Source organism: Coffea arabica, chromosome 2e (assembly GCF_036785885.1).
Source record: "Coffea arabica cultivar ET-39 chromosome 2e, Coffea Arabica ET-39 HiFi, whole genome shotgun sequence".
NCBI classification, from domain to species: domain Eukaryota; kingdom Viridiplantae; phylum Streptophyta; class Magnoliopsida; order Gentianales; family Rubiaceae; genus Coffea; species Coffea arabica.
The window spans coordinates 76,623,816-76,650,903 of record NC_092313.1 but is presented as its reverse complement, the minus strand read 5'-3'; the positions used below and the strand labels follow the sequence as shown (position 1 = coordinate 76,650,903).

The 27,088-nt window shown below is 36.7% G+C and overlaps 3 protein-coding genes across 4 annotated transcripts; 1 reads left to right on the top strand and 2 right to left on the bottom strand.

The window, feature by feature from the left end:
* The first annotated feature begins 1,278 nt into the window (after nt 1–1,278).
* LOC113733355 (cytochrome P450 78A9-like) lies at nt 1,279–4,526 on the top strand. The gene is made up of 2 exons (XM_027259718.2): nt 1,279–2,616; nt 3,606–4,526. Exons 1-2 carry the CDS (start codon nt 1,510–1,512, stop codon nt 4,248–4,250), a joined length of 1,752 nt encoding a protein of 583 aa, XP_027115519.1. The 5' UTR covers nt 1,279–1,509; the 3' UTR covers nt 4,251–4,526.
* An 11,091-nt stretch (nt 4,527–15,617) lies between these two features.
* On the bottom strand, nt 15,618–19,227 carry LOC113728185 (cytochrome b5-like). Its single transcript, XM_027252723.2, has 4 exons — nt 18,942–19,227; nt 18,751–18,844; nt 16,132–16,198; nt 15,618–16,021 (listed from the first exon to the last, which is right to left on the bottom strand). The coding sequence occupies exons 1-4, from the start codon at nt 19,106–19,108 to the stop codon at nt 15,771–15,773; spliced, it is 579 nt and encodes a 192-aa protein (XP_027108524.1). The 5' UTR covers nt 19,109–19,227; the 3' UTR covers nt 15,618–15,770.
* Nucleotides 19,228–20,807: 1,580 nt separating this feature from the next.
* LOC113728186 (protein TILLER ANGLE CONTROL 1) lies at nt 20,808–25,322 on the bottom strand. Of its 2 annotated transcripts, none has more exons than XM_027252725.2 (5): nt 25,141–25,322; nt 25,016–25,052; nt 23,924–24,795; nt 23,555–23,660; nt 20,808–21,073 (listed from the first exon to the last, which is right to left on the bottom strand). In XM_027252725.2, exons 1-5 carry the CDS (start codon nt 25,144–25,146, stop codon nt 21,045–21,047), a joined length of 1,050 nt encoding a protein of 349 aa, XP_027108526.2. In that variant the 5' UTR covers nt 25,147–25,322; the 3' UTR covers nt 20,808–21,044. The 2 variants fall into 2 exon arrangements, with proteins under 2 accessions (XP_027108526.2, XP_027108527.2); XM_027252726.2 differs by having other exon boundaries at nt 20,808–21,058; nt 25,141–25,272.
* Nucleotides 25,323–27,088: the final 1,766 nt, after the last annotated feature.

Genomic DNA, 27,088 nt, shown 5'->3' with positions numbered 1-27,088 from the left:
CGTCTTGTAACTCGATTTTCACGCCGTGTGGGACCCACAAAAATGTTGTTTTATTTTACTCGCTGTTGTTCAATTGTTACACCTTGTACAGATGATGTTACACCATGTACAAATGATGTTACACCTTCCGGAGCGGTTGTCCAGCCCCGCGTCCCACAGGGCGCACCGGTTCCTTTATTCTGCCATCGGGGCAGTGTATTCCCAGAGGTTAGAGACAGTGTATTTGAGGAGCGAGGCGCAGAAAACAAAAGTGGGCATGGGAGTCAGGTGCACCCAACCCCTATTCCCCCGACAACGTCCCGCCAGAATTACCCACACGTGTCATCCTGCTTCTCTCAATCCAATGTTCCAAGTCCCAAGTTTTGGTCCTCCCAACTACGCGCTCTTTAACCTCACGTACGATTCATGCGCCTCCTCAATCTGAGCTTCTTCAGATTTATTTTACGGCCAAAAAGCCACCATCACTTACTGCACTGGACGGACCTTCGAAATTTCTGCTCAGAAAGAGAACGATTTAACAGACTAAAGTGTTTCTGCTGATATTAATTTCCACTTCAATTTTATTCTCAAGCACTCCATTCTTTACTTTTATTTCATTTAGATGCTTCAATCCAAACAGGACCGATCTTTGAGGTAAACTTTAAAAAAAATAAAAAAAAAAAGATTTTCCATCCTTTGAAAAAGGAAGAACGAATCAGAACCTTAACCGTGTGGTCAATGGAACTCGTGTTTGAATTAGTCGTAGTATCTGTACAATGCCACATGACAAACAGTGCCGACGACACAGGGTGACCTCATCAACATAAGACCTCCTAAAAAAAAATCGCAGTTTAATTAGGTAAATGTAAAATTTAGTAGTACTACTCCGCCACTAGGCAGCGCGAGTAGTAAATCTCTTACGCAGGAGAGATGAAGAAAGCACGCAGTCTCAGTAGCCTCTCTAGCCAATGCGTCGTGCTTCCCACGCTCCAGTGGTTCGCTGTTTGCTCTTTCCACTTTCGTCATGCATTCGTGGCGGCGCCGCTAAAACTTTCTTCTCAATTTCCCCGCCCTCCTCCCCATAGTTCTCAATGCCCTTTTACTACTAGTACGACTTACTTTATTTAATTGGCCAACACTCGGTGTTTAAAAGGAAAATAAAAATACATGATTCGCAGTACGTATTAAAATGAATAATACGGATGGGCCCCCACCCCCCAAAAAAAAAAAAAAAAAAAACCCAAATTGCTAGTACAAACAGTTCGCTGCCGTCCCTATATAAATCAGCTAATGGCTTTACGTCCATGGTGTGCCCATTGCCCAGATACTCATACGCTACTACTGCTATTGCTGCTGCTCCCTCTAAGAGCCGCCTCCATAGTTTGAACGTTTAAACAAACGAATCACACGCACACTAGTGTGGTACATATATATATTCCCATATTTTCTTTCCCCTCCAAAAAAGAACCCCACAGAACAAAACAAAACAAACAAAAATTTTTTGTACTGCTGAAAGAAAAAATACTTACGATGAGACGAGACATAGAACCGCAGCTTTGGTTATTAGCTCCTCTGGCCTCAAAAAGCAAATCCGTAACTCCCGCAAATGCCATATGTTTCTTGTTTCTCGTCGTCCTAGTGTATCTAGTCATCAACTTAATCTACTGGGCTCATCCAGGTGGCCCAGCCTGGGGCAGGCATAAATGGAGCCGGAGGAGAAATGCTTCTAGCAGTTGCAGTACTAGAACTGCCACCACTAGTACTGCTACGGTCCAGCTCATGTCCCCGTGGAAGAAGCACTCTAAAATAATACCGGGGCCAAAAGGGCTTCCTTTCATAGGAAGCATGGACCTCATGGCTGGGCTTGCACACCACAAGATTGCGGCCGCGGCCGCTGCTTGCCAGGCCAAGCGTCTGATGGCCTTCAGCTTGGGCGAGACGAGGGTGATCGTGACGTGCAACCCGGAGGTGGCGAGGGAGATATTGAACAGCTCAGACTTCGGTGATCGTCCCATGAAGGAGTCGGCTTACAGCCTTATGTTCAACAGAGCTATTGGGTTCGCTCCTTACGGGGTATACTGGAGAACCCTCCGAAGAATCGCGGCTACGCATCTGTTTTGTCCCAAACAGATCAAAGCCTCGCAGTCCCAGAGGTTCGAAATAGCTTCCCAGATGGTGGAAACGATGACGAGGCGTGGAGGAAAAGAAAGCGTGGTCCCCGTCAGGGATGTGCTGAAGCTGGCTTCTCTTAACCACATGATGTGCTCTGTGTTTGGAAGGAAATACAGCTTGGTGCTGCGGGAGGGGGAGGAGGAGGAGGATGGTTCCCACTCTGAGACGGATGAACTCAGGAAGCTGGTGGACGAGGGATACAACCTTCTGGGTGTATTCAACTGGTCCGACCACCTTCCCTGGTTGGCCGATTTTGACTTGCAAAAAGTTCGCTTCAGGTGCTCCAACCTGGTTCCCAAAGTGAACCGATTTGTCAGTCGGATCATCGACCAACATAAGAAGAAGGCTCAGCATCGTCATCAGGGCGATCAACATACCCAATTCGACCGCGATTTTGTGGACGTTTTGCTCAACCTTGAGGGACCAGACAAGTTGTCGGATTCTGACATGATCGCCGTACTCTGGGTAATAATAATATATTAAGTTACAAAGCGCACTTGCAAAATTTTATTTATACATACTAGTACGTACCGGCTAGCTAGCTCGTAGCCTAGTACTGGTGCTACTCTAGAGGATTTTGTTCTGACGTTTTTCAAGACCAAAAAATTCAGTTATGATTTGCCCAGCCTTCCCGTCGTTCCTTCCATTTTGAAATTTCCCGAAAGAATCCGAAGGGGTTTTAAAAAAAAAAAATAGAAAGGAAAAAGATCATTTTGATGCCACTTCATAATCATAAGTAGTGGCAGTAAATTTAGTAGTAATACATAATCGAGTCGAAGATTAAAAGTGTTAGCGTTGCTGTTTTTGGCCTTTTTCTTTATCTTTTGCGATGGAGGGAGTGGGAAAGAGATAGTTGCTACAGAGTTTGATTAGCCCTTGTCAACTTTTTCTTTGCTTCCCCGATGATCGCTTTTGTTTATTTATTTTTTTATATAAATTTAGCGTTTGTATTCTTCCTTTAGGGATTACGAGCATAATTCTACAGGAAAAGTCTTTTCTCAAATTAAGTCAAACCACTTATTTCCTGGCCGATTAATTATAATTGCTACAAATAAGTAGAGGATTAATTTTTGACAAAAAAAAAAAAAGTAGAGGATTAATTATTTTTCTTTCAAGAATTGGGAGTAAATTAATAGAATTAACTGTTCAGGAAATTTTAAAGTAGAGTACAAGTCAAAAGGATTTGATCTTTTTGACCTGCACTAAAAAAAAAAAAAAAGTTACTTTTAGGTCAAGGGAATTACTGTTGTGGCACAACAGTGGTATTAGTATGATTGATGAATATGACGAAGTGACCGACAGTTTTGTGTGAAGAAGTTGTGGTTGGGTTTTTTTTCCGAAACGGAAGAAACTCACACACACGCACACAGTGGTTGTGTGCGAAGAAGTTGTGGTTGGGTGTGTTTGTAACTTTTATTGAAGGAATTCTCTGTTGTTTGTTTGTTTGTGGGCAGGAAATGATATTTCGAGGTACGGACACAGTAGCGGTATTGGTGGAGTGGGTCCTGGCCAGGATGGTGATTCATCCGGAGGTCCAAACCAGGGTCCAACAGGAGCTGGACCAACTCAGTGGCGGGGGGTCACGTGCCTTGGTGGAGCCTGACATCGCGGACGCCGCATATCTGCCGGCGGTGGTCAAGGAAGTACTTAGGTTGCACCCCCCGGGCCCGCTCCTGTCCTGGGCCCGTTTGGCTGTGACGGACACCACGGTGGATGGTCAAAACGTGCCGAGGGGGACCACAGCTATGGTAAACATGTGGGCCATCACCAGGGACCCACAAGTCTGGTCGGACCCCCTGGAATTCAATCCCGACAGGTTCTTAACAAAGCCGGAATGCGGCGGAGGCGGGAATGCGGCGGGGTTGTGCGTGTTGGGATCAGACCTGAGGCTAGCACCGTTTGGGTCGGGCAGAAGAAGCTGTCCCGGCAAGGCCCTGGGCCTCACCACGGTGACCTTTTGGGTGGCTTCGCTTTTGCACGAGTTCGAATTTGAGTTTGGGGGAGAGGGTGCGCCGGATTTAGGTGAGGTGCTGCGGCTGTCATGTGAAATGGCGGAACCGCTGAGGGTGAGGGTGCGACCCCGGCGGCTGTTAGCCTGAGGCTTGAGTCGATGCCGGTCGCTCAGACAGAGACCATACACACTGTCACACAACGACACCAAGTAGCAGACTACTACTCCTACCACCACTACTACCGATATGACATAGCGGTAGTGCCATAAAATGTCTTCCCCCAAACCCCCTTTTTTCTCTCTCCAAAGCTCTCTTAATACACTTGGGTATTTCTACAGTTACTTGGTTGTACATAAATCAGCATCTTAATAAGTATCGGAATGCAATAATGATTTCTCATTAAAATGGTGAAACTTTTGTAAACCCCTCTTTGTCTTCACTCTGTTTTGTTTACTTTTCTCTCCACTACCATTCTATTCTTTCAGCAGCAGCAGCAGAGGGAAGACAAAGAAGGAAAAAAAGAAAAAAGAAAAAAAAGGTTTGACTGACTAAATTGCATGGGTATAAATCGTCGTGTGCTTGAAGATAGAGAGATCGTGCCCCTTGCACCACACTACAAAATATATATATATATATATATATGTGGAATAAATAAGCTGATCATCTCTTCATACATATATATATATATTCTGAATTTAGGTGGGACAAAAGAAAGCAACTGATATAAAAGTACGGAAGATGATGGGCGCGAATGAGGAATTTGGTAATGTGGGAGTTTTTGTCTGTTAGTTGTCCAGGATTATACAGGATAGTTGAAGAATCATTCAAAGTCAACGATACTTTTTGCCCGCTTCTCTTAATTCTCAACCCCACTTGCGTCCTTCAAACATCCTATACATATGCTACTTCTTGTTGTTTCCTTTCCTAATTTAAAAAAAAAAAAAAAAAAAAAACCACACACACACACACACAGAGTACTAGTAGTAGTATTTATTAGCCCAACGAATTAAATTTTTTTTTTTTTTGTGAATTTGTGGATCATATGGAACAAATTTAGCAACAACTTTTATTTGCAAGTCGCGAGGAGATTTACATACTACCACCTGTCTGTTTACTCATTTTGGTTCAATATTCCACCAAATGAAATTGGGTCAAATGGCTCTTTTTCTTTTCCACTTTGAGGCAGACACACACAAACCGTATCAAGTTCAACTGCAGAGGTTTTGGGGTTGGAAAAATCGCCCTACCTAACCATACTATAAGAGAATTACTAAACTAGAAACCCAATACTTGATGATGATAAATATGCGCAGCTGGAGTATAATAAGAGGCAATTAAATAGCAATTTAACTTCTGTAATCTATCTTCAAGTCCCTTTGTTTATTTTAATAAATTTAACTTACGTATTTATCAGCTTCAACTCAAATAGCTTTTCTTTTTAAAAAAAAATCAAAATCAAAATGGTCTTTAGTAACTTGAATTTCAAACATATAAATGTGAAATTTAATGTTAATCGAGTCAAACCTGAGCAAAGTTTGAAGCTTCAATGAATAATACTAAATGATAAAATCATTGAGGTTTTCCGTTGTTCAGTTTTTGGGCGGGTGAGCACTCATCATAAGGAAAATCTTACTCTAAACGATACACGATTTTTACCACAGATACATGCTTTGTTCTCAAGTGATTTCAAAAACCTAATTTTAGATTTCGGCTTTAAAAAAGCTATTTTGTTGTGCTCTTAATTGCTTCTCATAACCTAATTTTGAATTTTTCAAGTCTAAAATTGCTGAAAATCAGAAGTATCTATTTTGGTGTTTTTTTTAATTGTAATTTTCTAAAACCACCTTTTACACAATCGATCGAGAATAAGAGACCACCTTCTTGATTTTAGGAATGAATAAAAATGGCGAACTAATGACCTAGTTTTAGTGCACAGTTATGGAATCGAATTGGAACAACACCCAAAAAAAAAAAAAAACTAATAATGATGTCGGAGTTGAATAAATTTGAAAACTCTCAAGTGAATTTCATCTAATGAATGAAGCTGCGAAATACTAATCAAACTAATAAAGATTATGGCATAAAAGACAAAGCCGAGTCCTTTATTGTTTATTAAGATTGCGGCATTCTCGTCGAGGCTCATGTTGCTATATTTTACTAACACAGGACGTCGATGTACAATCCTAAACTACAAACGGAAATCTGGAATATATATAGTGTAATGACCAACCAAACAACCACTTATGCCGGACCGTGGAAAACAACTTCATTATGGGTTATTTTTTAATCTATACCCTCTCTCTAGGCGCAAGATAATATATTTTACTAAAATGATAAGTTGGGTTCATTACAGAACCTCTAAAATTAGAACCCATCCTCTAATTTGTATGTATGCATTCGCTAGACAAATATTTGTATTTTCACAGAAAAAAACTTGATACAAAACCCACTTTTTTTTTTTTAATCATTTGTGCCCTTAGTAGGACTCTTAATTGTAAAATGTACGTGCTCATGTGAATAGAAAATTTAAGTTAGGAGAAAAAGAAAATTCAATCAAAAAGCAACGTGGTTCTCTTCTCCTCCAACCCCCCGGCCCCCAACCAAAAAAAAATCGTGCAGAAAACGAGCACTAGAAAATGAATTTCAGGCCTATTAGAAAACAAGCACACTCTTGTTGGAAAATGCTTACTTCAATGATGGTTAGGTTGGTTTCGAGCCATGAAGAAACTTGAGCATGCACGATAGAGTTTTCAAGAGCAAGTCGTAAAACGAAAAGTGATATATGTGTGTATGTATATGTATATGTATATATATGTATGTACTACTGACTGATGACATAACCTTCGGCCCGTAGTATATTATTGTATGTTCCAACTTTTTTGGACGCACGCACGGGAGGATTGAGAGGGACATTACTTTAAATTATTAGGCAGAGCCCCGAGAATATGACGGAGATAATGTATAATTGTATTCACTTGATGTTATAGGCAAGTAGCTAGCAACTTGCATGTAAATTGTACAAAGCTTTTGATTTAACAACATTGTTTGTTTGTGTCAATCCTTTGCAGCCCGACCAAAAAATGCATTATCACGAAGGGCCTAAGATTAGTACCATGCGTTATTGATTCGTCCTTAGCAGTATTTTATGAATATAAGTAATATGTATATATATATATAATTAATTTTATATACAGTGTGGGTCAGTATATACACTATCATCATTAGATATATGACACATATGTAAATTTAAAATTTAAAATTTGTTCATGTGTCATCCATTCAACCGTGATAGTGCATATATATATATAAAGTCATGTAACAGAAATCTTGATTGTAAACGATTTGGAACGGTTAGATCCCAAGCCCAACATGGGGGAAAATGTATTATAGCTTATTCTGAGGATGATAAGATGAACTAGGATTAATGCACAAAGAGATGCGAGCCATCTTATGAATTGGGATTAATGCATGAATCGATGTGTTCAAAATGCTTTTAAGTCAAACTTGTTACTTATAAATAAAGGTACTATTTATCAATTCAAAATTTTAACAATAATGTTACCGTCATTCGTAAAACTTTACGTCTCGACAAAGTTCGAACCAGAGAGGCGGCTTATACATGCTCTTAAGTTGACTCCAGCTCCTCCTAGGTTGACGTAGCACTTAGTTCCGTGCTTCGTAACTTTTTTTTTTAGTTTTTTATTTATAAAAAAATTATTGTCTTCATATCCATTTATTAATTTGAATAAGACGACCCTATTGGATGCATGACACCCTATTCCAATTCAAATGAAAATTGTGACGCCCTATCCACTGTAACGTGTGGTCCTATAAAAGTACTTGGTGTGTTGGCGTGATTTTATCTCTCTTAGTTATAGTTTATCGTATCAGTAATTTAAACGGTAATCATATATAATATATGTATGTATGTATTATAGGCACACGTGGATGCTACATTTCAACTCCCTAACACATTTTCCTCCAGATTCTAGCAAAAACTCGACACACTTGTGGATGATTCCATTCGTTCTATTTTTCCTTATTCGTCCACTTGTAAAGCATAGAACTATTCCTTAAATTTGTGCTCCACCGGGAAAACGAAGTGAAAAGTATAGTATATAAAGAAGTATGTCATCAATTACAGCAGTATTCATTAACAGGCCAGCGGCAACCGTTCCATTGGTCACCAATATGCATTGGGTAATTGTTGCATGTGCAGGTACAAAATATCAAGCGCCCTTTTAAGTTTAACAACTCATTATTATTGTAAAGCCAAATGGTCGTCGCTGCAGGAGTTGACCAAGTCTCATTAGATTAATAGTAGGAAATTGGACGTTTGGAGGCTAATGATTTGCATCAGATTGAAATGACAAATTATTGGCACGTTAATTTGCTGTTTACCTGTAGGATTGCAAAATACTAGTGGCAACAATTATTTGGGCGATTGTCTGCAGCAGCAGGTGAACGACTATAGGCTGCGCGTGCGTCGGGGGTTTATAATAGTCGATGAATATCAAGGGTTTAATTAATTAATTAATGAAGCTGCTGCAGCTGGTCCCCTCTTTCAGATTTTTATTTATTTATTTATTTATTTATTTTATGGACTGCTTTCGACACCCTGAATTGCCCCTTGGCCCTCGTCTCATAGCCCTGCCACTATCACCTATATTTACATATATATCATATCCCTGTCGATTGTCAATTTATGTCAAAAGGATTAGATGAAGATAAAAAAAAAAAAAAAGTTATTAGTCATTCACATTATTTTAAAAGACATTGCTGAGGCGAGCCTCAAATGCCCCAAATTTTAGGGGCATTTTTGTAATTTTATTAATTTTGAATTTTTATTTTATCTTCCTTATCTTTGTTTCCTATCCTTATTATTATTTAATAATTTTGAAGAATGATTCCATTTATTTTTTTTCTGTGGAAATAGTTTTGAAAAAAAAATACAAAACAAAAGCATCTGTGACTTTGTTTTCTTTTTTTCTTTTCCTTTTCTTTGATCCCAAAATATAACTATTTTTTATTAACATGATTTTAGATGGCTAATGTATGAGTTAGAGTTGTGTTGTGATTTTACTTGTTAGACAACAATAATATTTTTGTAATTTCCTTAATTTTATCAATTTTTATATTTATAAGTAATATATATAAACACATATGTGCTTGAATATTGTAATTCTGTAGCATTATTGTATATTTTATTTTTTATATATTTAAAAATAAAAATTTTTGTGAGACTTACATCCCTTACCTCGGGGTTTTCGCTCCGTTTAGGAAGATATAAAATGGCACGTCAGATGCTCTCATCTTTTAAAACATTGGTTTGAATGTGTGTACGTCTATATATATATATATATCTTACTATAAGATAAACAAATGGTCATAGTTACTATAGCAGTCTCTTTTGCTGACACGTGGCATTTTGTGTGAATTTTGAACTTTCTCTTTTGCTTTCTCTATGGATTTGGAATCGTTTAAATGTGCTCAATGACCCAAATTATATTGCATTTACTATTTCGTTATAAGGTTGAATTACTTTTAGTAGACTTTTCAATCTGTACATTTTGAACAGATATAATTCAATTAGAATTTATATTTATTACTATTTACATTAACATTTTCAACTTATATTTGACAAATTAACTTAAGATTTAATTATTTCTGTTCGAGTCTTCAACCTTATCATTTAAATTTAATTTGTCAAAATACGTTATCATTTAAAGTTAATGTAAAGTAAGAGATTATTTAAAATTTATTCTATCTTATGATAAAGAACAAGATTATTATTTCTACTCAATGCAATGTACATTTCTCTGTGTCAATTTTATTTTGATTTGTTCCTGTTCAAATATTTAGCAACATTTGACTTTACGTTTATTCATATGTTTATTGTCTAAATTTTGAGCTTTCTCTTTTGCTTTCTCTATGGACTTGCATTTCTTTAAATGTGCTCAATGACCCAAATTATATTGCATTTACCATTTCTTTATAAGGTTGAATTATTTTGAGTAAACTTTTCAATCTGTACATTTTGAACAGATATAATTCAATTAGAATTTATATTTATTACTATTTACATTAACATTTTCAACTTATATTTGACAAATTAACTTAAGATTTAATTATTTCTGTTCGAGTCTTCAACCTTATCATTTAAATTTAATTTGTCAAAATACATTATCATTTAAAGTTAATGTAAAGTAAGAGATTATTTAAAATTTATTCTATCTTATGATAAAGAACAAGATTATTATTTCTACTCAATGCAATGTACATTTCTCTGTGTCAATTTTATTTTGATTTGTTCCTGTTCAAATATTTAGCAACATTTGACTTTACGTTTATTCATATGTTTATTGTCTAAATTTTGAGCTTTCTCTTTTGCTTTCTCTATGGACTTGCATTTCTTTAAATGTGCTCAATGACCCAAATTATATTGCATTTACCATTTCTTTATAAGGTTGAATTATTTTGAGTAAACTTTTCAATCTCTATATTTTGAGCATATATAATTCAATTAGAATTTATATTTATTACTATTTACATTAACATTTCAACTTATATTTGACAAATTAACTTAAGATTTAATTATTTCTATTCGAGTTTTCAACCTTATCATTTAAAATTATATTTGTCAAAATAAGTTATCATTTAAAGTTAATGTAAAGCAAAAGATTATTTAAAATTTATTCTATCCTATTATAAAGAACAAGATTACTATTTTTGCTTAACGCAATGTACATTTTTGTGTGTCAATTTTATTTTGATTTGTTCATGTTCAAATATTTAGTAACATTTGACTTTATATTTTTTCATGTTTTTATTGTCATTTAAAGTTATATAGTTGAACTGACATTGCCACTTAATATATTCCAAGGAAAGAGACTCCTGTGCTTTGTTAAGAAAGCAACTCCAAGAGAAAAAACAATCAAAGAAACAGCTTTTACCATTATCACAAGCTATGAAGCGGAACAAGTCTGAGCCGGCCAAGAGACTCAAATGAACCTTCATAGTGATTATGCATAAAATTAGTTTCCAACAATATAATGCTTATGTGCTTCATAACTGAACTACTTGTGTTTTAATTTAATTATCTTGTATCTATTTATCGTTTATGTTAATGTACTTCGACTTAGCTGCTTTGACTTACTACCTATGTATGTTTTAATTTTGTTATCTTGTATTTGTCTATCCTTTATGTTAATGTACTTCAATTTAATCTCTTTTGCCTTGAAAAGCAAATTTACTGATAAGTTATAAATCCAATTCATATATAGATGTCCCTCTATCAAACACAAAAAACTTTTGCAAAAATGCTAACCATTATTAATCCTCCTGCTTTTCAATTTCTTTGCGTATATTTGCTGAACAAATTATACATATAATTTTAAAACAAAAAAGTATATAAGTATATTATTAATTTGTACACTGAATTAAATTTGTTAAATAAAAAATGTAGACAATTATAAATCCATTGACAATGACAAAAAAATGTATATTTGAAAGCTATCATTAAAAGAGGAAAAAAAAAAGCATCTTAATAAAATGCAATAAAGACATATATATTTTTCTCATCAAATTTGCATGCTATACTTGATAATTTCAATTAGCATTAATGACTCATATTTTACTCAAAAAAATGACAAAGTTCATTTGTTCAAATTTAAATACTGATAATCCAATTTCACTCCATTTCAGTAATATAGATAATTTACGTATACTTTCACACATGACACTCTACTGACAAATATTTCATCAAATTTTGCTAACCTTAAACGCTTCAAGGCGGGTACTATAGCACAGCCAACCCTTGCTAGTATATATATATATATATATATATATATATATACACACAAGTGAAATAGATGTGTGCACATGCGCGTGCAGAAGAAGAGAGTACATGTTACGTCCTGTACGTTCGCGTGTTCCAATTGGCATTTTGGGCTTATTACTTCTGCAAATGACGACGATTAACGAAAGCTCCTCTTCCGTCCTGCTGTGCTGTGGATAAGAAACGTACGTGTGAGAGATGCAATTTCTATCTTGTGTATCTGTGACACCTGCGCGCGCGCTGTCCTCAAAGATTATTAGGATGTTTGGTGGAAGAACAGTACTCGTACTCGAGAGGGGTGTTCCTGCTTTCCCCAGAAGACCTAGTATTCATTGTAAGTACTGAACTAATTTATTTATAGTCTATATATACCCAAAAAAACAAAACAAAAGCAGAGCACCTATGGCTATGGAGTGTGGAGGCTTTGACAACTGAAAACGATGTGATGAGCAATGTTGGCCTCTCTCTTCCGGGCGCGATAGAGACTTCCTACCTGTGAACCTACGAATATCCCTCCAGACATTTATGGTTTTTATTCATTCATTAATTGATTGCGGAAGAGTAGCTAGCATCATCATTGATCGTGCACAACCTGCCTTGGGGGTCCAGCCATCACCAGCCGCTTCTGATTTGATCCGCTGACACCCCATGTTTGGATAAGTAACACAGATGTCAGTAGTGTTGTACACTCTGATTTGTCGTAAATTATGCCTTATTATTATTGTTAGTGCTATTTTTTTCAGTCCTCAAGTCCCTATAGCCTACATCGTCTTCTTGCTGCATGCATGTCTCTCTCCAACTCTTCTCTTGGTACTTGGTCCCCCTTTTTCTTTTAGCAGTAATGTCATGTTTCTGGTCTCATTTGAACTTCGTCTCTCTTTGTTTCAATCCATTGTCTAATTTACAAAATTGAAGAAACTATGCATTCTTTCCCTATAATAAGTAATCAATTACAAATTAATTTCATGTATTGTCCAATTTAAGAGAACCATTTATAGATTTTTACAGTTTGACGCATCGCTCCAGATATACTCTTCTTGAAAGGCCAGCCTTGATATATGTGTATATACATGTATAACCGAACCAAATCGCTTCGCTGCACAAGAGTACAACCACTGCCCGACGGAAAACGAAAAGGATAGCAAGAAAGAACATCTGTAAATTGATCGATCATGACCTGCTGCAAAAAACACAAAAGCCATATGTATCATACTTATTATCTTTCACTAAGTGGGAGAATTGAAAGACCACCAAGAATAGGGGAAAAAAAAAAAACCACTAGGGATTGGATGTTCGTCTTGACTTATTAGATTGGAGGACCACCTGAAGAAAGAAGGGAAGGGGTGCAACTTGGGTAAATCATTTAAAGCTAATCGTTGCTGCCCATTGCTTTGTTTTGTCTGGGTGCTGCGAGTAAAATAAGTATTGAGGCCTGAATTAAGAAGCGGGAATAAGTGGAGGTGTAAGTAAACACGGGGAAGGGAAAATAAAACAGTTTTGTGAGTTGGCCATTTGGGCTTAATTAGTTAAATTAAATACTGAATAGTCAATATTACTAGTGACTTTCAAGAAAATGATCACATCTCGTGTCAGCACTCCGCCTCCAAATTTAAGTGCAGTTTGGGCACATAAACAAATGATGATCAACAACTTTTTAGCTTATATGTATGCTTGGAAAATCTACAAGTATTATTGTACAGCATATAGTCGGCGGCAGTCGATCATCGTTTTGCATTGTACGCGTGTATCGCTTCCATAATATGACAGAAATCAGTCAAGACTATCTAACGTGAAGCATATTCTCCTAAGATTCGTGCTGTTAATTAGACAGCAACCTGGGAATACCTTTAATTAGTTCATGTAAATTCAGAAGCAAATCCCTTGGGACCCAACTAGCAACAGAAAAGTAATTCATCAGTTCTCCCTGTACTGATCAGTGGACTCATCTTCGTGAACTGATGAAGTATTTCTTGAGGATCATGCTCGACATTAATGCTGCTAGATTCTCGATATATTTCAGAAGCACAGTATATGCTACGAATACCTGCGAGTTATTTGTAGTAGTAGTATTGTGTTCCCCAATAATAATGCCATTCCTTGTTACGGATATTAAAAAGTTCTCTTTGGGTTACGATAATTGATTTGGGAGCTTCTACAAAATATTAGGGTTATTATTACTTTATCTTCTTAACATCCGGCACCACTATCAATTTCCTCCTTAACGTTACTTTTTAATTACTTGACCTCCAAGACTAACGCTCAATCTTAAAAGAGTTTGTTAAGTAAAGTAAAAAGGCATGTTTAGTCCTTAAAATTATTCTCACTTTAATCCCATAAACTATGGTCTCATTATTAATTTACCCCATAGAGTTATTTTTTAGGTAATTTATCCCATCATTAAACCAACTTAGCAAGTTAAAAAATTTTAGAAGAAAGTACCCTCCTCTTTGTATAATAAAAAATTTAGAGTGATTTTTCTTCTTTTTAGTATAAAAAAAGTCGAAGTATTAATCTTTTTCTTCTTCACAATCTTATTAATATTGAAAAAAATAGAAAGATGGGGAGAGGGAGAAAGAGAGCTCAATTCATTTTTTTTAAAATACAAATAAAAAAGAATTAAATACTTTTATTATTTTAAAATTATTTCACTTATCTGTTTACTACCAAATTTCAATTTTAATCCCGACAACCTTAAAGTAATACGATAAAGTTAAACTCTTCTTTATTTATTTATTTATTTTATTTTTTGTAAAATCTAATTTTATATCTCCTTCTTTCCTGTTTCCTTTTTTTTTCCTAGTATTAATAAGTGTGAAAAAAATTTGAGAAAATCTGTTTATTTTTGTATTTTTGGATCTCTTAAAGAAAAAAACAAAGGAAGAATAAACATTCCAATTTTTTATTTTTAATTATATATAAAAAGGGTAAATATATTTTAAAATTTTTTTACCATACTAGTTAGATTAACGATGAGATAAAATACGTAGAAAATAATATTAGGAATTAAAGTGATTGTATCACTATAATTTAAAGGGATAAAGTGATAATAATAATATAGTAATGCTATAGAGTAAAAGGGTATTTTTGTTTAAAATTTTGTAATGAGTTGAGTTGAATTACTTATGGAGGCGAAGTGACTAAAAGATAGCGTTAGTAAGTAAACTCATAGTAAATGATATAATTTAAAGAGATAAAGTGATAATAACCCAAAATATTAAGATCGGTTGACCGTTGCTTTTTCATTCTCATCCCTGTTGATAACAACGTTTTCTTTTTAGACCCCACCCAAAAGTGAAAAGTGAAAAGGCAAAAAATCCCAACAAGATGACTTTTGAGGTTAATTTGGGATTAGGTTTAACTACTAATTCTTAAAATTTCTGACCAAAAAAAAAAAAGATGACTCCTATTTTCTCCCCCTTTTGAACGTATGCGGACGCCTGTTTCGTCTCTCAACATTTGACATGATTTTTAATTATTTCTTGCAGGCGTCTCATCCTTTGCATCTGCGTTTTCTTTTGTTGAGTTGCCATTTTTCGTGCCGTGTTTTCAACCATCGGCCCCTGCCACATTTCACTAATGCATATGCGAGGATTTAAGCTTCGAGATCAGATGCTTATAACCTAAATAACAAATTATAACAAATCAGATCCAGTAATGAAATTCAAGCGCAGCAGATGTGAAGGAGAAGCAGAAAAACAGAAAGGTTTGTGGTTCGGTTTTGAAGGTATACAACTTACAACAAACACAATGGACTGCAAATTAACATTATTCCAATGGCAGACGCAAGTCAATCAAGGGCATCGGTATAACAACACCATCAAATGGTTTGCCTATTCCTTGTTCTTGTACTGGCGGAGAGCTAATGCTAATCCCAGGATGATCAGGGGGATCAGGAATTGCAATATCTTAACCAAACCTCCAAAAGTCTGGATTCCTGCAGAAGCCGCTGCTTCTTCAGTTGTGTCTTCATGTTCAACTGGAAGAGTCGATATGTCTACATCACCAATGTAGTAGTCAACCAGCATTTTCCTTGCCTCCTCACTGTGGTTCTGTTCGTCAAAATCAATTGTGGCATCTTTCCCTGCAAAAATTCAGAAAGAGTCTTGGCTAGGTATAAAAACTGATAACATTAACATTAGAAGATCATCATGAATAGACTTTTAAGCTGGATCAATAAGATGAACCTCTCACCAGTTACTGCAAGCAGGGCCTCATCACCCCCGGGATGGTCATCCAGAAATAAGGACACATCGTACACCTAAAACCAAATGCAGGATTACAAGTAAACAACATAACCACTGGAATGTGTATCGCAGAAGTATAGCAACAAATTATGGGCCGTTACACTAAAGCACTTAAGAGTCATCTTTTCATCAATTATTGGTAAATCCACATCTTAGAACGGTGGCCTAAGCCTCTTTTACATTTGCTTTCTCCATGCCACTTCATACAACACCACCAGCACTGCTGCCAAGATTTCTTGGTTGATGTCATTTTCACGTCTCTGTCATTTGGGATTGGAAACTTATTTGAGCTTAAATGACAGCAAGCGGGAGCACATACCACTCGATTGGATGAAGAGAAGGCTCAAGAGCCAGATTCTGGAGTGACAAATAGTCTACAACATACAAAGAAACTCAAGTGCGATTTTTTCTATGTTTATAGGTTTTATCTATGACAGGCTAGTGTAGCAAAGATAGCTGTAAGGTCTGTGCCAAAACACTATCAAAAATCCGAATTTTCAAATAAACGGAAGCTGAAACAGCTAGCATCTAAGCATATTGCAGGTCTCTCTATTCACACAGCTGGAACACCAATAAATAGAGATGGAAACTGCATGTGTATAGGATGAGGACAGATCACTGCCAAATCCTTAAGAAGGCACCCGTCAGAAAATGGTTGCTTTAAGATTGTGCTTTGCAATCTTAAGAAGCTCACGGGATAAAGAAGCTGAGAAGAAGCTAATAAATCTAAAAAAGCAGGTGCTTAATGAGTAAAGATGGGCGAAGACACTGCCCACCTCCTAATCTTCATTGGGAGGCAGCTAATTGTTGGAACTTAGATACTGGGGGCCATAGTATCCAACAGATAAAGCCAAAGGACCCCAAAGTTTAATCAGATGTGTGAGACAAGAAGGTTGGCAATTTTCTTCCCAATTCTGATTACATTAAATTAAAAACAGAACAAGAGAGCATTCAAAGAAAGTGGAAGCCAAACTAGTCAGTGAAAGATTACAATTCTGGTATACTTTGTTGTTTGGGAATTTAAAATACCAAAGAACAAAAAATCAGAAGCTTCCTTTTCTTAATGTCATGGAAGATGAAGCATTTCAACTGTCTCAAGTCTGCACTCTACTGCACGTAGAACACAATTCTGGAACCAAGATATTAGCATTTCAACCCAAAAGTGCATAGAGAATTTGAAGAGTAAGACACAGATACAAAGACAAAATTTATGTATCCAAAATTGTCGAGGCCAAATGGATTCCTACCATTTTGAAGTCTAATTGATATTTCTTTCTTTTAGCAGTTTAAACTCCAAACTTGGGCAAGTTAAATTTGATTTCTAAACATAGATTTTTTTGTTATTCTGATGTTCCATATCAAGGATCTTTTTAAGCTAATTCATTGATTCATCTAGAAAGTCAGGGAGGGCTGCTTCCTCTGAAAACTGAAGCCCTCCTTTGAAAACTGAATTTAGCTTTCTTCATTCGTTGGAGATGCATCAAAATTTTGAATTTAAAGTAATTGAGGTTATATCCCCGTTGTAAGACGCATTTCAAATGTCAATTATTCTATAACAAGATCCAGAATCTCAAGTCATATCTAATGCGCTTATCAGACAAACCCACGGTAGAACCAACAACCTGTTATCCTGGGCCTTCTGCAAGGTTTTTATACCTAAGGCAGGTTTGGTAAGCTAAATGTCAACACAAAGAAGCAGCTTGGGGAAAGAGAACAAAACCACCAATGAGTAGTGAGCACAGGCTTATGCATTGCCTTCAAAAATATGGCTATGATCACTGGAAGCACCAATCCACCTTCTCCAAATGCTAATGTTTAAATCGACCCAAATTGCATCTTTATTTCAGTTTGGCCTTTCAGGAAGATTTCCTTAAAAGGAAAATCATTGGCTTTGGAGTGTAGGTTCCTCTTCTCAGTTGCAACAACTTGAGCTGATTTTGAGAGTATAGAGCACCAAGATAATTTAGTTTGTGACAGTAATTGATCAAATGGTCCCAAAAGTAAGTAACTCATTTCTGCAGTTTATGTGCTGGACTCAGATCCAGGAAAAATTTCTAATAGATATGAAGGATCCAGGAGAAGCGGTTTACGACAAGTAACTCTTTCTGCAGTTTATGACAAGCACTTGTCATGCTACACTGAAATGTTTATCCAGGATATGAAGGACCCAGAGGGGCAATAGATATGGCTATGCAACATAGATACCATTAAGAGAAAAGAAAAAGAGGAAGGGGCATTTTGGATTCTTGCTTCTATTACTGATAATTAAAAGAAGAACATGGTGATTCTTGATCCCACAAGTGATCTTTAGCTTCTAAAGCAATATTACGAGAGAAGAAAAGGACCCAAGCAATACTCCTGAATCCAAATTCGAATTCATTTGCGACTCGAACAATTCCCACCAAGGAAGGAATCAAAATGGGTTAACAAAAATAAAAACGTACTATAACTTTATCCTAGGCCTTGCCTACTTTTACCAACTACACATCTTCAAACTTGTTGAGAAGAGGAAAACGAAGGGGACGAGGAAAAAAAAAATGAAAGACCAGAAAGAATTGATGCAAACCTTCCCGGAGATTATAAGCCAGGTGTCCCCCCTTTTGTGGTGCCTTGCAACCTCATCAAAGACATAAACTCTACGATCCGTCATCTCTTCGAATCTGCTCCAACGAGAGAGGAGGCCAGCAAGTTAATGTTAGTTCATAGAAGCTTCTTACGACCTACATATTATGTAAAGGAGCATTAGCAGAGACTCACATGATGAGAGGGAGAGCCCAGAAAAGCTTGTTATGTGTATGGCTGTTCTTTACTTTAGCAGCAGCAGCAGCAGTAGCTTTGGGCTTCGGAGTCCAGAGACAGTTGCGGTATCCAGCGAAGTAACAGTACAATTTTATAAAAATTGTTGCGGTATTACAAGACAACATGCTAATACAGTAAAAAAAAATTTTTGGAAGGAAGGAACATGCTAATAATTCGAGAGGGAGAAGAAGAATTTTACATTCCACCCCGTGATACTAACTAATTATACCACTACTACTAAGTAATGGTACCAAGCGAGTTCTTGTCTTGTAATTTGTAAACACCCCACCCGGGCCTATAATTAATGTCCTCTTGTAATAATACTTGATTAGTTTAAAATGATTGGTATCAGTGCACATAATGTCACTACTACAGTACTACTATTTTTGCACAAGGATTAAAGGGACAATAATGATAGAATTGTCTGCTCTTCTCATGTCTTATGTCTTATTATGATGATGGGCTGGCGTGGGTTGGGGTGGGGGCACGCCTCCAATTCAAGAAATTAATCGCTGCTTTAATTTGGCCTATAATTAAGCATCTTCCATGCTTTGATTAACCACCGCACCTGGATTCGCTATTTCTGGATGGATGCATGGAATTTAATAATATTAGTTATTCACCTCGTGCATCGCACGGGTTGATTCAGCGGCCGCGCCCACAAAACCCATCAATTTTTTTTTGCCAGCAACGATACATTTTGTATAACCTACTCTATCATAAAAGAAATGCGATCGAAATTTTTATAATTTTTCACCCTTGCACCGCACCGCACCGTTCAATAATTTTTTACTAAGATTGGAAGAAGGCATCAATTGAAAGAAAAAAGATCCCCAATTTCACCATATTTGCTATTGGCAAAAATGTTCCCCTACTAATTACTATAGTATAGTTCATCTTTATGGGCACTTCAGTCAATGGTTGGAGTGGCTAACTTGACCTTCTGTACTTCTATAGCAAACTAAACAATTTAAGTATTATATATCGATGCACTACTTTTTTCCGACCCCAGCGAAAGAAAAAAAAATTGATACTCAGAGTTCTTAAACAGTTTTTTTTTTTTAATTTAGAAAAGAAGAAGAAAAAAAAAACTCTTACTCAAGCCCGATGTAGAGATGACATCAGGGCAGATATGCCCGTCACAAAAAATACTCCTCCCGTCTCACCTCATCCTGCTTTCCCCATGGGGGAGGAAAACAGCAATAACATTTTCTACATAAAGTCGTGGATCATCACCTTCAATAATTCACAAATGTTCAATCAAAACTTTGACATTGAAACATTGTATTAAAGCAGCTCGCTCATTGGAGCTTTCTCCAGCAAGAAAAAATTTTTGGTCCTTTGGAAGAAAAGTACCAATTCTGCCTTAGCTATCATCCAATTAATACAGGTTTAAGCAGTCAAGGCGCTGAGGGCTAATAGTTTCATTCATATAAATCTACTAGTAGCTTGTGTGTTGGTTGGTTTGTTCAATGATACGTTGAAAACAGTGTCCTTAAGAGAACAAAATCAAATATACGATGCATCATACGTTCGAATAACCTTCTTTTTTTTTTTTTTCTTTCCCTTTTAGAAACAATTAATGGTTTGCAACTTATTTGTGAGAAGAAATATTTAATGCACCACAGATACAGGTGTACCTCTGTGCTTGCAGGTAAAGGTAATTATCACTACTGTTAATGATGATCATAGATTTTGCTCATACGCGATTTAATTGCACCTTATGCCCATATGTTATATATACATCAATCAAAACCTCTACATATAAGAGAGAAAAAAAAAAAAAGGAAGTACAAGCGAATATATATCATACGTACAGATGCATGACAACAAACGCCATCTGTTCATACCAAATACCGGCAGCTAAAGCAAATAACCCAAATAAGATGTTCGAATGACACAGCATTTTCAAAGCGATTGAAGTGACTAAACTCACAAAAGACTATTAATCTCGTCATGACAGAAATCACCAAAGGTAGATTAAATTGATACTTGTTCTCTAAGAGAGCTGCAAAGTAGAGGATCTCCTGAGACATGGTAGGCAGCTGCTTTGCTCACAGCTCACATGTTTTTATCTGCACAGAATTGACCTGGAATAATAAGAACACAATTAACACGAAATAATTGAGAAAAAATAATCCTAAGATCAAGAAGTTATCGATTTTTATTTCTTATATTTTTTAGGTAAGAAATTTCTTTTTTTCCCTTTCATGTATCGAGGGGGTAATACTGGGGGCAGAAGTTACAGATTTTATCCACATGAAATTCCATTAAGCACTCAGAATTATAGTTTCGATTGAGATAGTCTGCTTTTCTAGCTAATTTACGCAGCTATAAAGCATTAGACTTGATTTTGGAGTTATTTGTTGATGTTAATGATACACGAAGTACCAAGAATATAGAAATTTATGAACACTAAATTTCAATTAAACAAAATGGGGGTTTGATTGATGATCTTAAGGCATGATAGCCAAAATTGCCCTTAAGATACAATAAGATACAGAGAGAATTTGAAATCAAAAATCAAGTTTTTCCACTAAGAAATGATCAAAATGATTTAGCTTAGTTATTTTGTAAAATAGACTTGTTAATTTATAGAAAACAACGTTCCACAATTATCTCTAATGATAAGTAATTATTTCACATGAAAATACACCATTTGTTACTAAAACAACCACTAGTTGAGATTAAAAAAAAAATAAAGCACTCAATATAATAGGTTTAATAACACTTTGCCCCCTGAACTTAGTGGATCGTCACATTTTATCCCCTCCAATCTTAAATATTTACACTTTACCCCCAATGAAGACTAGTCAAAGTTAGAAATACCAAAAAAAAGTGAGTGCAATGACATTATTACCTTTTTATTCATGAAATTACCTATAACTTAGTATTATTTCCTTTCATTACTTAAAAATATACATCTTCTCTATTGTACCAACTATGCAACAATGCTGAACTAAAAAAAGCTACCAAAAAAGTTTACATTTAGTTCATATCCTTTGAATTTTTTCTGTTGGAGCAATATTCACTTTTATATATGATTTCTTCAATTTGTTATGCTTTATATCAAACAAAAAGGATAAATAATATAATACTAAATTAGACACAATTACCAATTTTTTTTAAAAAAAGAGGTAATACTAACCATGTTTTTTCTTTTTCAAAAAAGTATTTTTTTTATTTTAGTTCATATGAACTTTTTGGCTAATACTATTGTCATTTTTTTTTTGTTGATGTATCATATTTACTATTGTTGCCTTTTCTTCTAAAAAAATTGAAATTTGATTTAATTTCCATTCTCGTTCTCTAAGTTTAAAAATGAGGCATATCAAAAAAGACAATAATATTAATCTAAAAATTTAAATAAATTTAAATAATAAAAAATACTTTTACGTTCCAAGTTTTTATGCGTATATTATGAATCTCACCCATACATTTCATTACAAACTGTTCACCTACATTATTAAGATTGCAAAAGAACATTGTGAAGTGATGGAGAATTATTTCAAAAGCAGCAAGTGGGTGTAGCAGATGAGCTACATTTAGTTGCATCTTTTCCACAATTATCAATAATGTTCTTGTTCATGCAGAGTCTGAAAATTTGGTGGTGGTGAAGAAAAGAAAGATAATTTGAGACACTAATTGTTGCTGCTCAACTTTCCAGTTGGAATCATCTTTCTGTTATTTTCTGGAGGGACCCATTTTACGGTGGAGTGGGGAATCAAAATCCAGGGTATGAGATATGATGATGATGATCATCATCATCATCCACGTAAAAAAAAAAAAAAAAATCTCATTTAACTTGCACTGCTGAGCTTAGAATTTTTTATGTCTGGAACTCTAATTTTAGTAGGTTTAAATGGTGCACAAATTGATTTATGTCTCATCGCAAAATTAATTTTACATTTCGTGCATTCCAAATATGCATGAGATAATAGTTCGGTAATCTTAAAAGCGTGTACGATGTCTTCCATCACATATTTGCTCTGCTGTAAATATATAACAAGAATGAGACTTTGCACCTCTGTACACCGATCGTGTAATCTTGGACTTTTGATTACTTGAACTAAACAAATGAAAACTTGTTCTGAGTTTAGTTTACTTGTTAAATCGTGTTTTCACCCCTATTTCTGCTTTCAGTTTTGTTCCTCATGAAAATGTCGTGTGATCAATATATAGTTCACCTAATTCTAAAATTACCTAAAAAAACTAGTGCCACTGACTGGACCAACTCCAACACGCGTAAACCAATGTACACTCTTTTTTTTTTGGTAGAGAAAAAGAATTCGAACAAAGAAGGAGTGGGATGAAAGAAGGGGGGAGGGAGCACAAATACGAATACGAAGCGGGATCACCTCTATTTGCTAGAATCTCAATCTTAGCTACTAGATTTTCAAGACAATTCTTGGTGCAAACCCAAACCAATGTGCTTCGCTGATTCGTTTTAGCAATGTAAGTCGTAGAAACCACATGCATATTATTTTTCCATATGATTATATAGGTATAGAAAAAACACATAGTTAATTAATTAGGTTAAAGTGCAAGGAATTGGAGAAAAATTACGATACCTTGACTTTGAAGAAGGGAAACCGATTCATTGGCAGCGCAGGCGTTGTTCTTCCCAGCTGCCACAACGTCCGGGTGAATTTTTCTCTTCAACATCCTCTTCATCAGCTGTTTTAACGCAGTCGGTTAGATTGGCGCTATTTATTCGTACACATACGTCCATTGCCAAGTAATAATTAGCGCTGTTTAATTAATTAACTCCTAGTATTATCTAGATGTGATTGCAAGTTACAAGGAGAATCAATCAGTTATCTCCAAATCAAGTGGACCATGCAGCAGTTGTGTCGATGTATGCAATTTCGCACGATCCAAAAGCTTGAGGAGGAGGAGGAGGATAAAGGGAGAGTGAAATTAAAAAATGACCGACTCACCCCGTGCAATTTCTGAATGGGACGTGAATCTTGTTTGACCAGAGGGATGAGTTTCTTGGGGAACAGTAACGTTCCGTTCTTGGGTTTAGCACGGTCAGGAGGGTGCGGAGTGGCACTGGCGGCTTGGTTCTTGATGCACTGCGCTTGCAAGTAATCACAACTTGGGATGTTGTTTTTGGCAGTCCCGTCCATCCAAATCGCATCATCAGAATCAGCGGAAAACAGGTCGGCCAGAGTGATTCTTTCCTTCTCCTTCTTGGTGTTGATCATGATCCTCCTGTAGCTGGAGTAGTTGCTATGAATGTGCTCGTCGTCGTGATCAGGGGTGTCCGGCTGCAGCTGGAGGTTACCTGGAGGAGGACGCACAGGTTTGGCATCATTATGAATGCTGCTGTTGCCGATGACGAGGGCAGAAGCATTGATTGGCCTTTGAGCACCACTTTTGTCGTACACCAAAGGGTTCCATTCTTCTTCGCAGTCGATTTCATCATTATCATCTTCCACATCATCATGATGATCAGACTCCTCCTCCTCGTCACAGCGTTGTCGGTCGTCGTCATCTTCTGATTCCGGTTCTTGATCGCCATCCTTACCTCTCAGCCCGAAAAACTCCTTATTATTTGGTTCAGGATGAATATTGATGCCCAGAGTTTTGTCGAGCCCAAATGTGCCAATGGATAGAATACCAGCCCCAGCTCCACCCCAACCATCATAATTATGACCCTGGAATAGTTGCAGCATCTCATCATCATCATCATCATCCGGGACAACCTTGTCAAGCAGTAGGGCTGCCGTGTCTTCTGCATGATCATCATTGCTGTTAGCCAGGGGGATCTCTTCATGCTTTTTCACATGGTTCTGACCCAATCCATCTGCCATCATCATTCGTGGAGAAAATTTTTTTTTAAAAAAATGTATTATTTTTTAAAAAAGACGGAGAGAAGAAAATAGTCAAGTAGTAGTAGTAGTAGCGTAGCAGTCTAAAATTAGGAAGATGATCAAAATGTGTTGTGTTTCACCTTACCCAAATATGTTGTGTTCCACTAATTAATTTAAACAAGAAGCAATAGCTAGTAAACCAAAAATATGTACCTCTAGGAATAAAGCGACGGTGCACCCAATTGAAGATCTATGCATAGAAAACAGAGCATTAGCCAACTTATTAAATTGAGAAATCAGAGAAGAAATGTAATTAGAGGGAAAGGGTAAAATATGACCTTCATTTGGGTACTAGTAATATGCAGCAGTGGTGAAATGTGATCTCTGGTCTCAAACAAGAAGAAGAAGAAGAAGAAGAAGAAGAAGAAGAATGAGTATTTGCCCAGAAGAAGAAGAAGAAGAAGGCTATAGCTGCCTCCTTGGCTAAAACGGCTTAGTGGGAAATCAACTGGGACATCGGGGCTGGGGGGAAAGGGAAATGGAGAATGGAGAAGGCCGTTTAAGGCCCCACTCTTCTGTTGATTGGGCCTCGGGCAGGCCCGCCGGGGAGGGGGGGTCTTGGTCAAGTGGTAGGAAGGTTTAACTGGCCGACACGTGTAAGGTGACAGCCCAAGCAGTGAGCCCTCGCCCCACACCCACGTACCTGCATGCATACATTTTTTACGAGATGTTGCTGCGTTTGCTTCCCCATGGATTCTTCTATTCAGCCGAATTCCAATCATACCCTTTTTACATTATAATTTTAATTATATATATATATGTATATATACACACACACACACACACAGTGACACACACACACCCTAATCAATCATAAGAATTACTCTAAACTCTAAACAAACAACCTTTTCTAACGACGACCTATTCAGTTCTCTGTTTTCCTCACATCATTGGTTTTGCTACCGGCAAATGCATGAAAGGTATAAATTGCATGAAAGGTTAGCTTTTCCATGGAATTTGGAGTCTAAGTTAAGAGGTCAAAACATCCAACCTCTTTTTTTTTGTAGTGTAGAGAACAAGTTAGAGCAAGCAAGTCCCCGTCGCGCAACAAATCTCAAGATGCCTAAAACTTTGTCAAGTGCTTGCTTACCTGCATTTTGGATCCTCAACCCCATTGCGACAACACAGGCTTATTACACATACATGTCAGAAGAATTTAAAGTGGTCGTGCAACAAAATTAATTACGCCCGCATTAAACATTCACCTGCGACGCAACGCATAGGCATAGCACAGGCAAGGTGATATCTAATTCAGGCATCTTATCAACCTTCCCCTGCCAAAATTTTGCCGTGCTCTAGGCTAGCTAATGGTGGTAATCTGAATTGGATAACAAAAGTTGTAAAAGTAGTACTATTTGATCGTGAAAGGATCGCATGTCGTTTCGATGCTACTGAACCATAGTACGAAAAGTTCGATGGTTTCCTCCTGATTCTGCTTGACGCGACTCTGTAATTGGTTGGTATGATATGTGATACAGTACCAAACCCCCGACATTCATTCACCTAGCTGCCAAGCTAGCTTGACTCTTTGATCTCATCTCATCTCAACAATTTGCTCTTGGACTTTGTACTGTGCTTTGTCCTTCTCAGCTCTCTCTCTCGTGTCGTCTCTTGAATTGATAGTCCACTATTCCCCGATCCCCATCAACTTTACACCTTTCCAATTCGCCAACGCTTTGTAAGCATTGTGTTATATGTGCAGTAAAACGCAGAAACCAATTCCCCGAGCGATCATACGATCCACAGCCTTTTTTTTTTGCCCTTTCCTTTTAGTACTTCGTTTGGTACAATATGACCTCCAATTTATAACTTAGTGCTTTTGATATTGCCGAACACGATGATTCACAGCCAATTTTCAAGAATCGCCAACTCCATCCCCATTCAGCAGTCGTGCTGAGTGCTGCCATGTATCCAAGTCCAAGCACGCACACTCATGATCCTCAGACTTAAATTAATGGAGCTTCCTCGGGATCTAATGGCTCCATCAACCCCACATCCCGTGGGGGGCCCTTATGTGTTTCTCACTCATTTCCTCTCATAGTTCCCGTCGCCCGATAAAAAATGAACGGCCTGATTGAATCTTAAACACCTTTTCTTTTTTTGGTGGGCTTGTGCAATGTCCATTTTCCTCTCACTTGTTTCCCCCGGTCATCGCTATTCCGGTCGTTGGTTAGGCCTTGAATCCTCGATGCAGGAAATGTCTTTCATTGGATTCTTTCTGCAGTT

What these genes read in the sequence shown, in the direction of transcription:
- LOC113733355 (XM_027259718.2), top strand. Translation starts at nt 1,510, where the DNA reads ATGAGACGAGACATAGAACCGCAGCTTTGGTTATTAGCTCCTCTGGCC. An exon ending in ACATGATCGCCGTACTCTGG is followed by an intron (nt 2,617 to 3,605) that starts GTAATAATAATA and finishes GTTTGTGGGCAG; the next exon opens with GAAATGATATTTCGAGGTAC.
- LOC113728185 (XM_027252723.2), bottom strand. Translation starts at nt 19,108, where the DNA reads ATGTTGTCTTGTAATACCGCAACAATTTTTATAAAATTGTACTGTTAC. An exon ending in TGGGCTCTCCCTCTCATCAT is followed by an intron (nt 18,845 to 18,941) that starts GTGAGTCTCTGC and finishes TCGTTGGAGCAG; the next exon opens with ATTCGAAGAGATGACGGATC. An exon ending in GGCTTATAATCTCCGGGAAG is followed by an intron (nt 16,199 to 18,750) that starts GTTTGCATCAAT and finishes ATTTGGTTTTAG; the next exon opens with GTGTACGATGTGTCCTTATT.
- LOC113728186 (XM_027252725.2), bottom strand. An exon ending in CCATTCAGAAATTGCACGGG is followed by an intron (nt 23,661 to 23,923) that starts GTGAGTCGGTCA and finishes GCGTTAAAACAG; the next exon opens with CTGATGAAGAGGATGTTGAA. An exon ending in TTCCCTTCTTCAAAGTCAAG is followed by an intron (nt 21,074 to 23,554) that starts GTATCGTAATTT and finishes TTATTATTCCAG; the next exon opens with GTCAATTCTGTGCAGATAAA.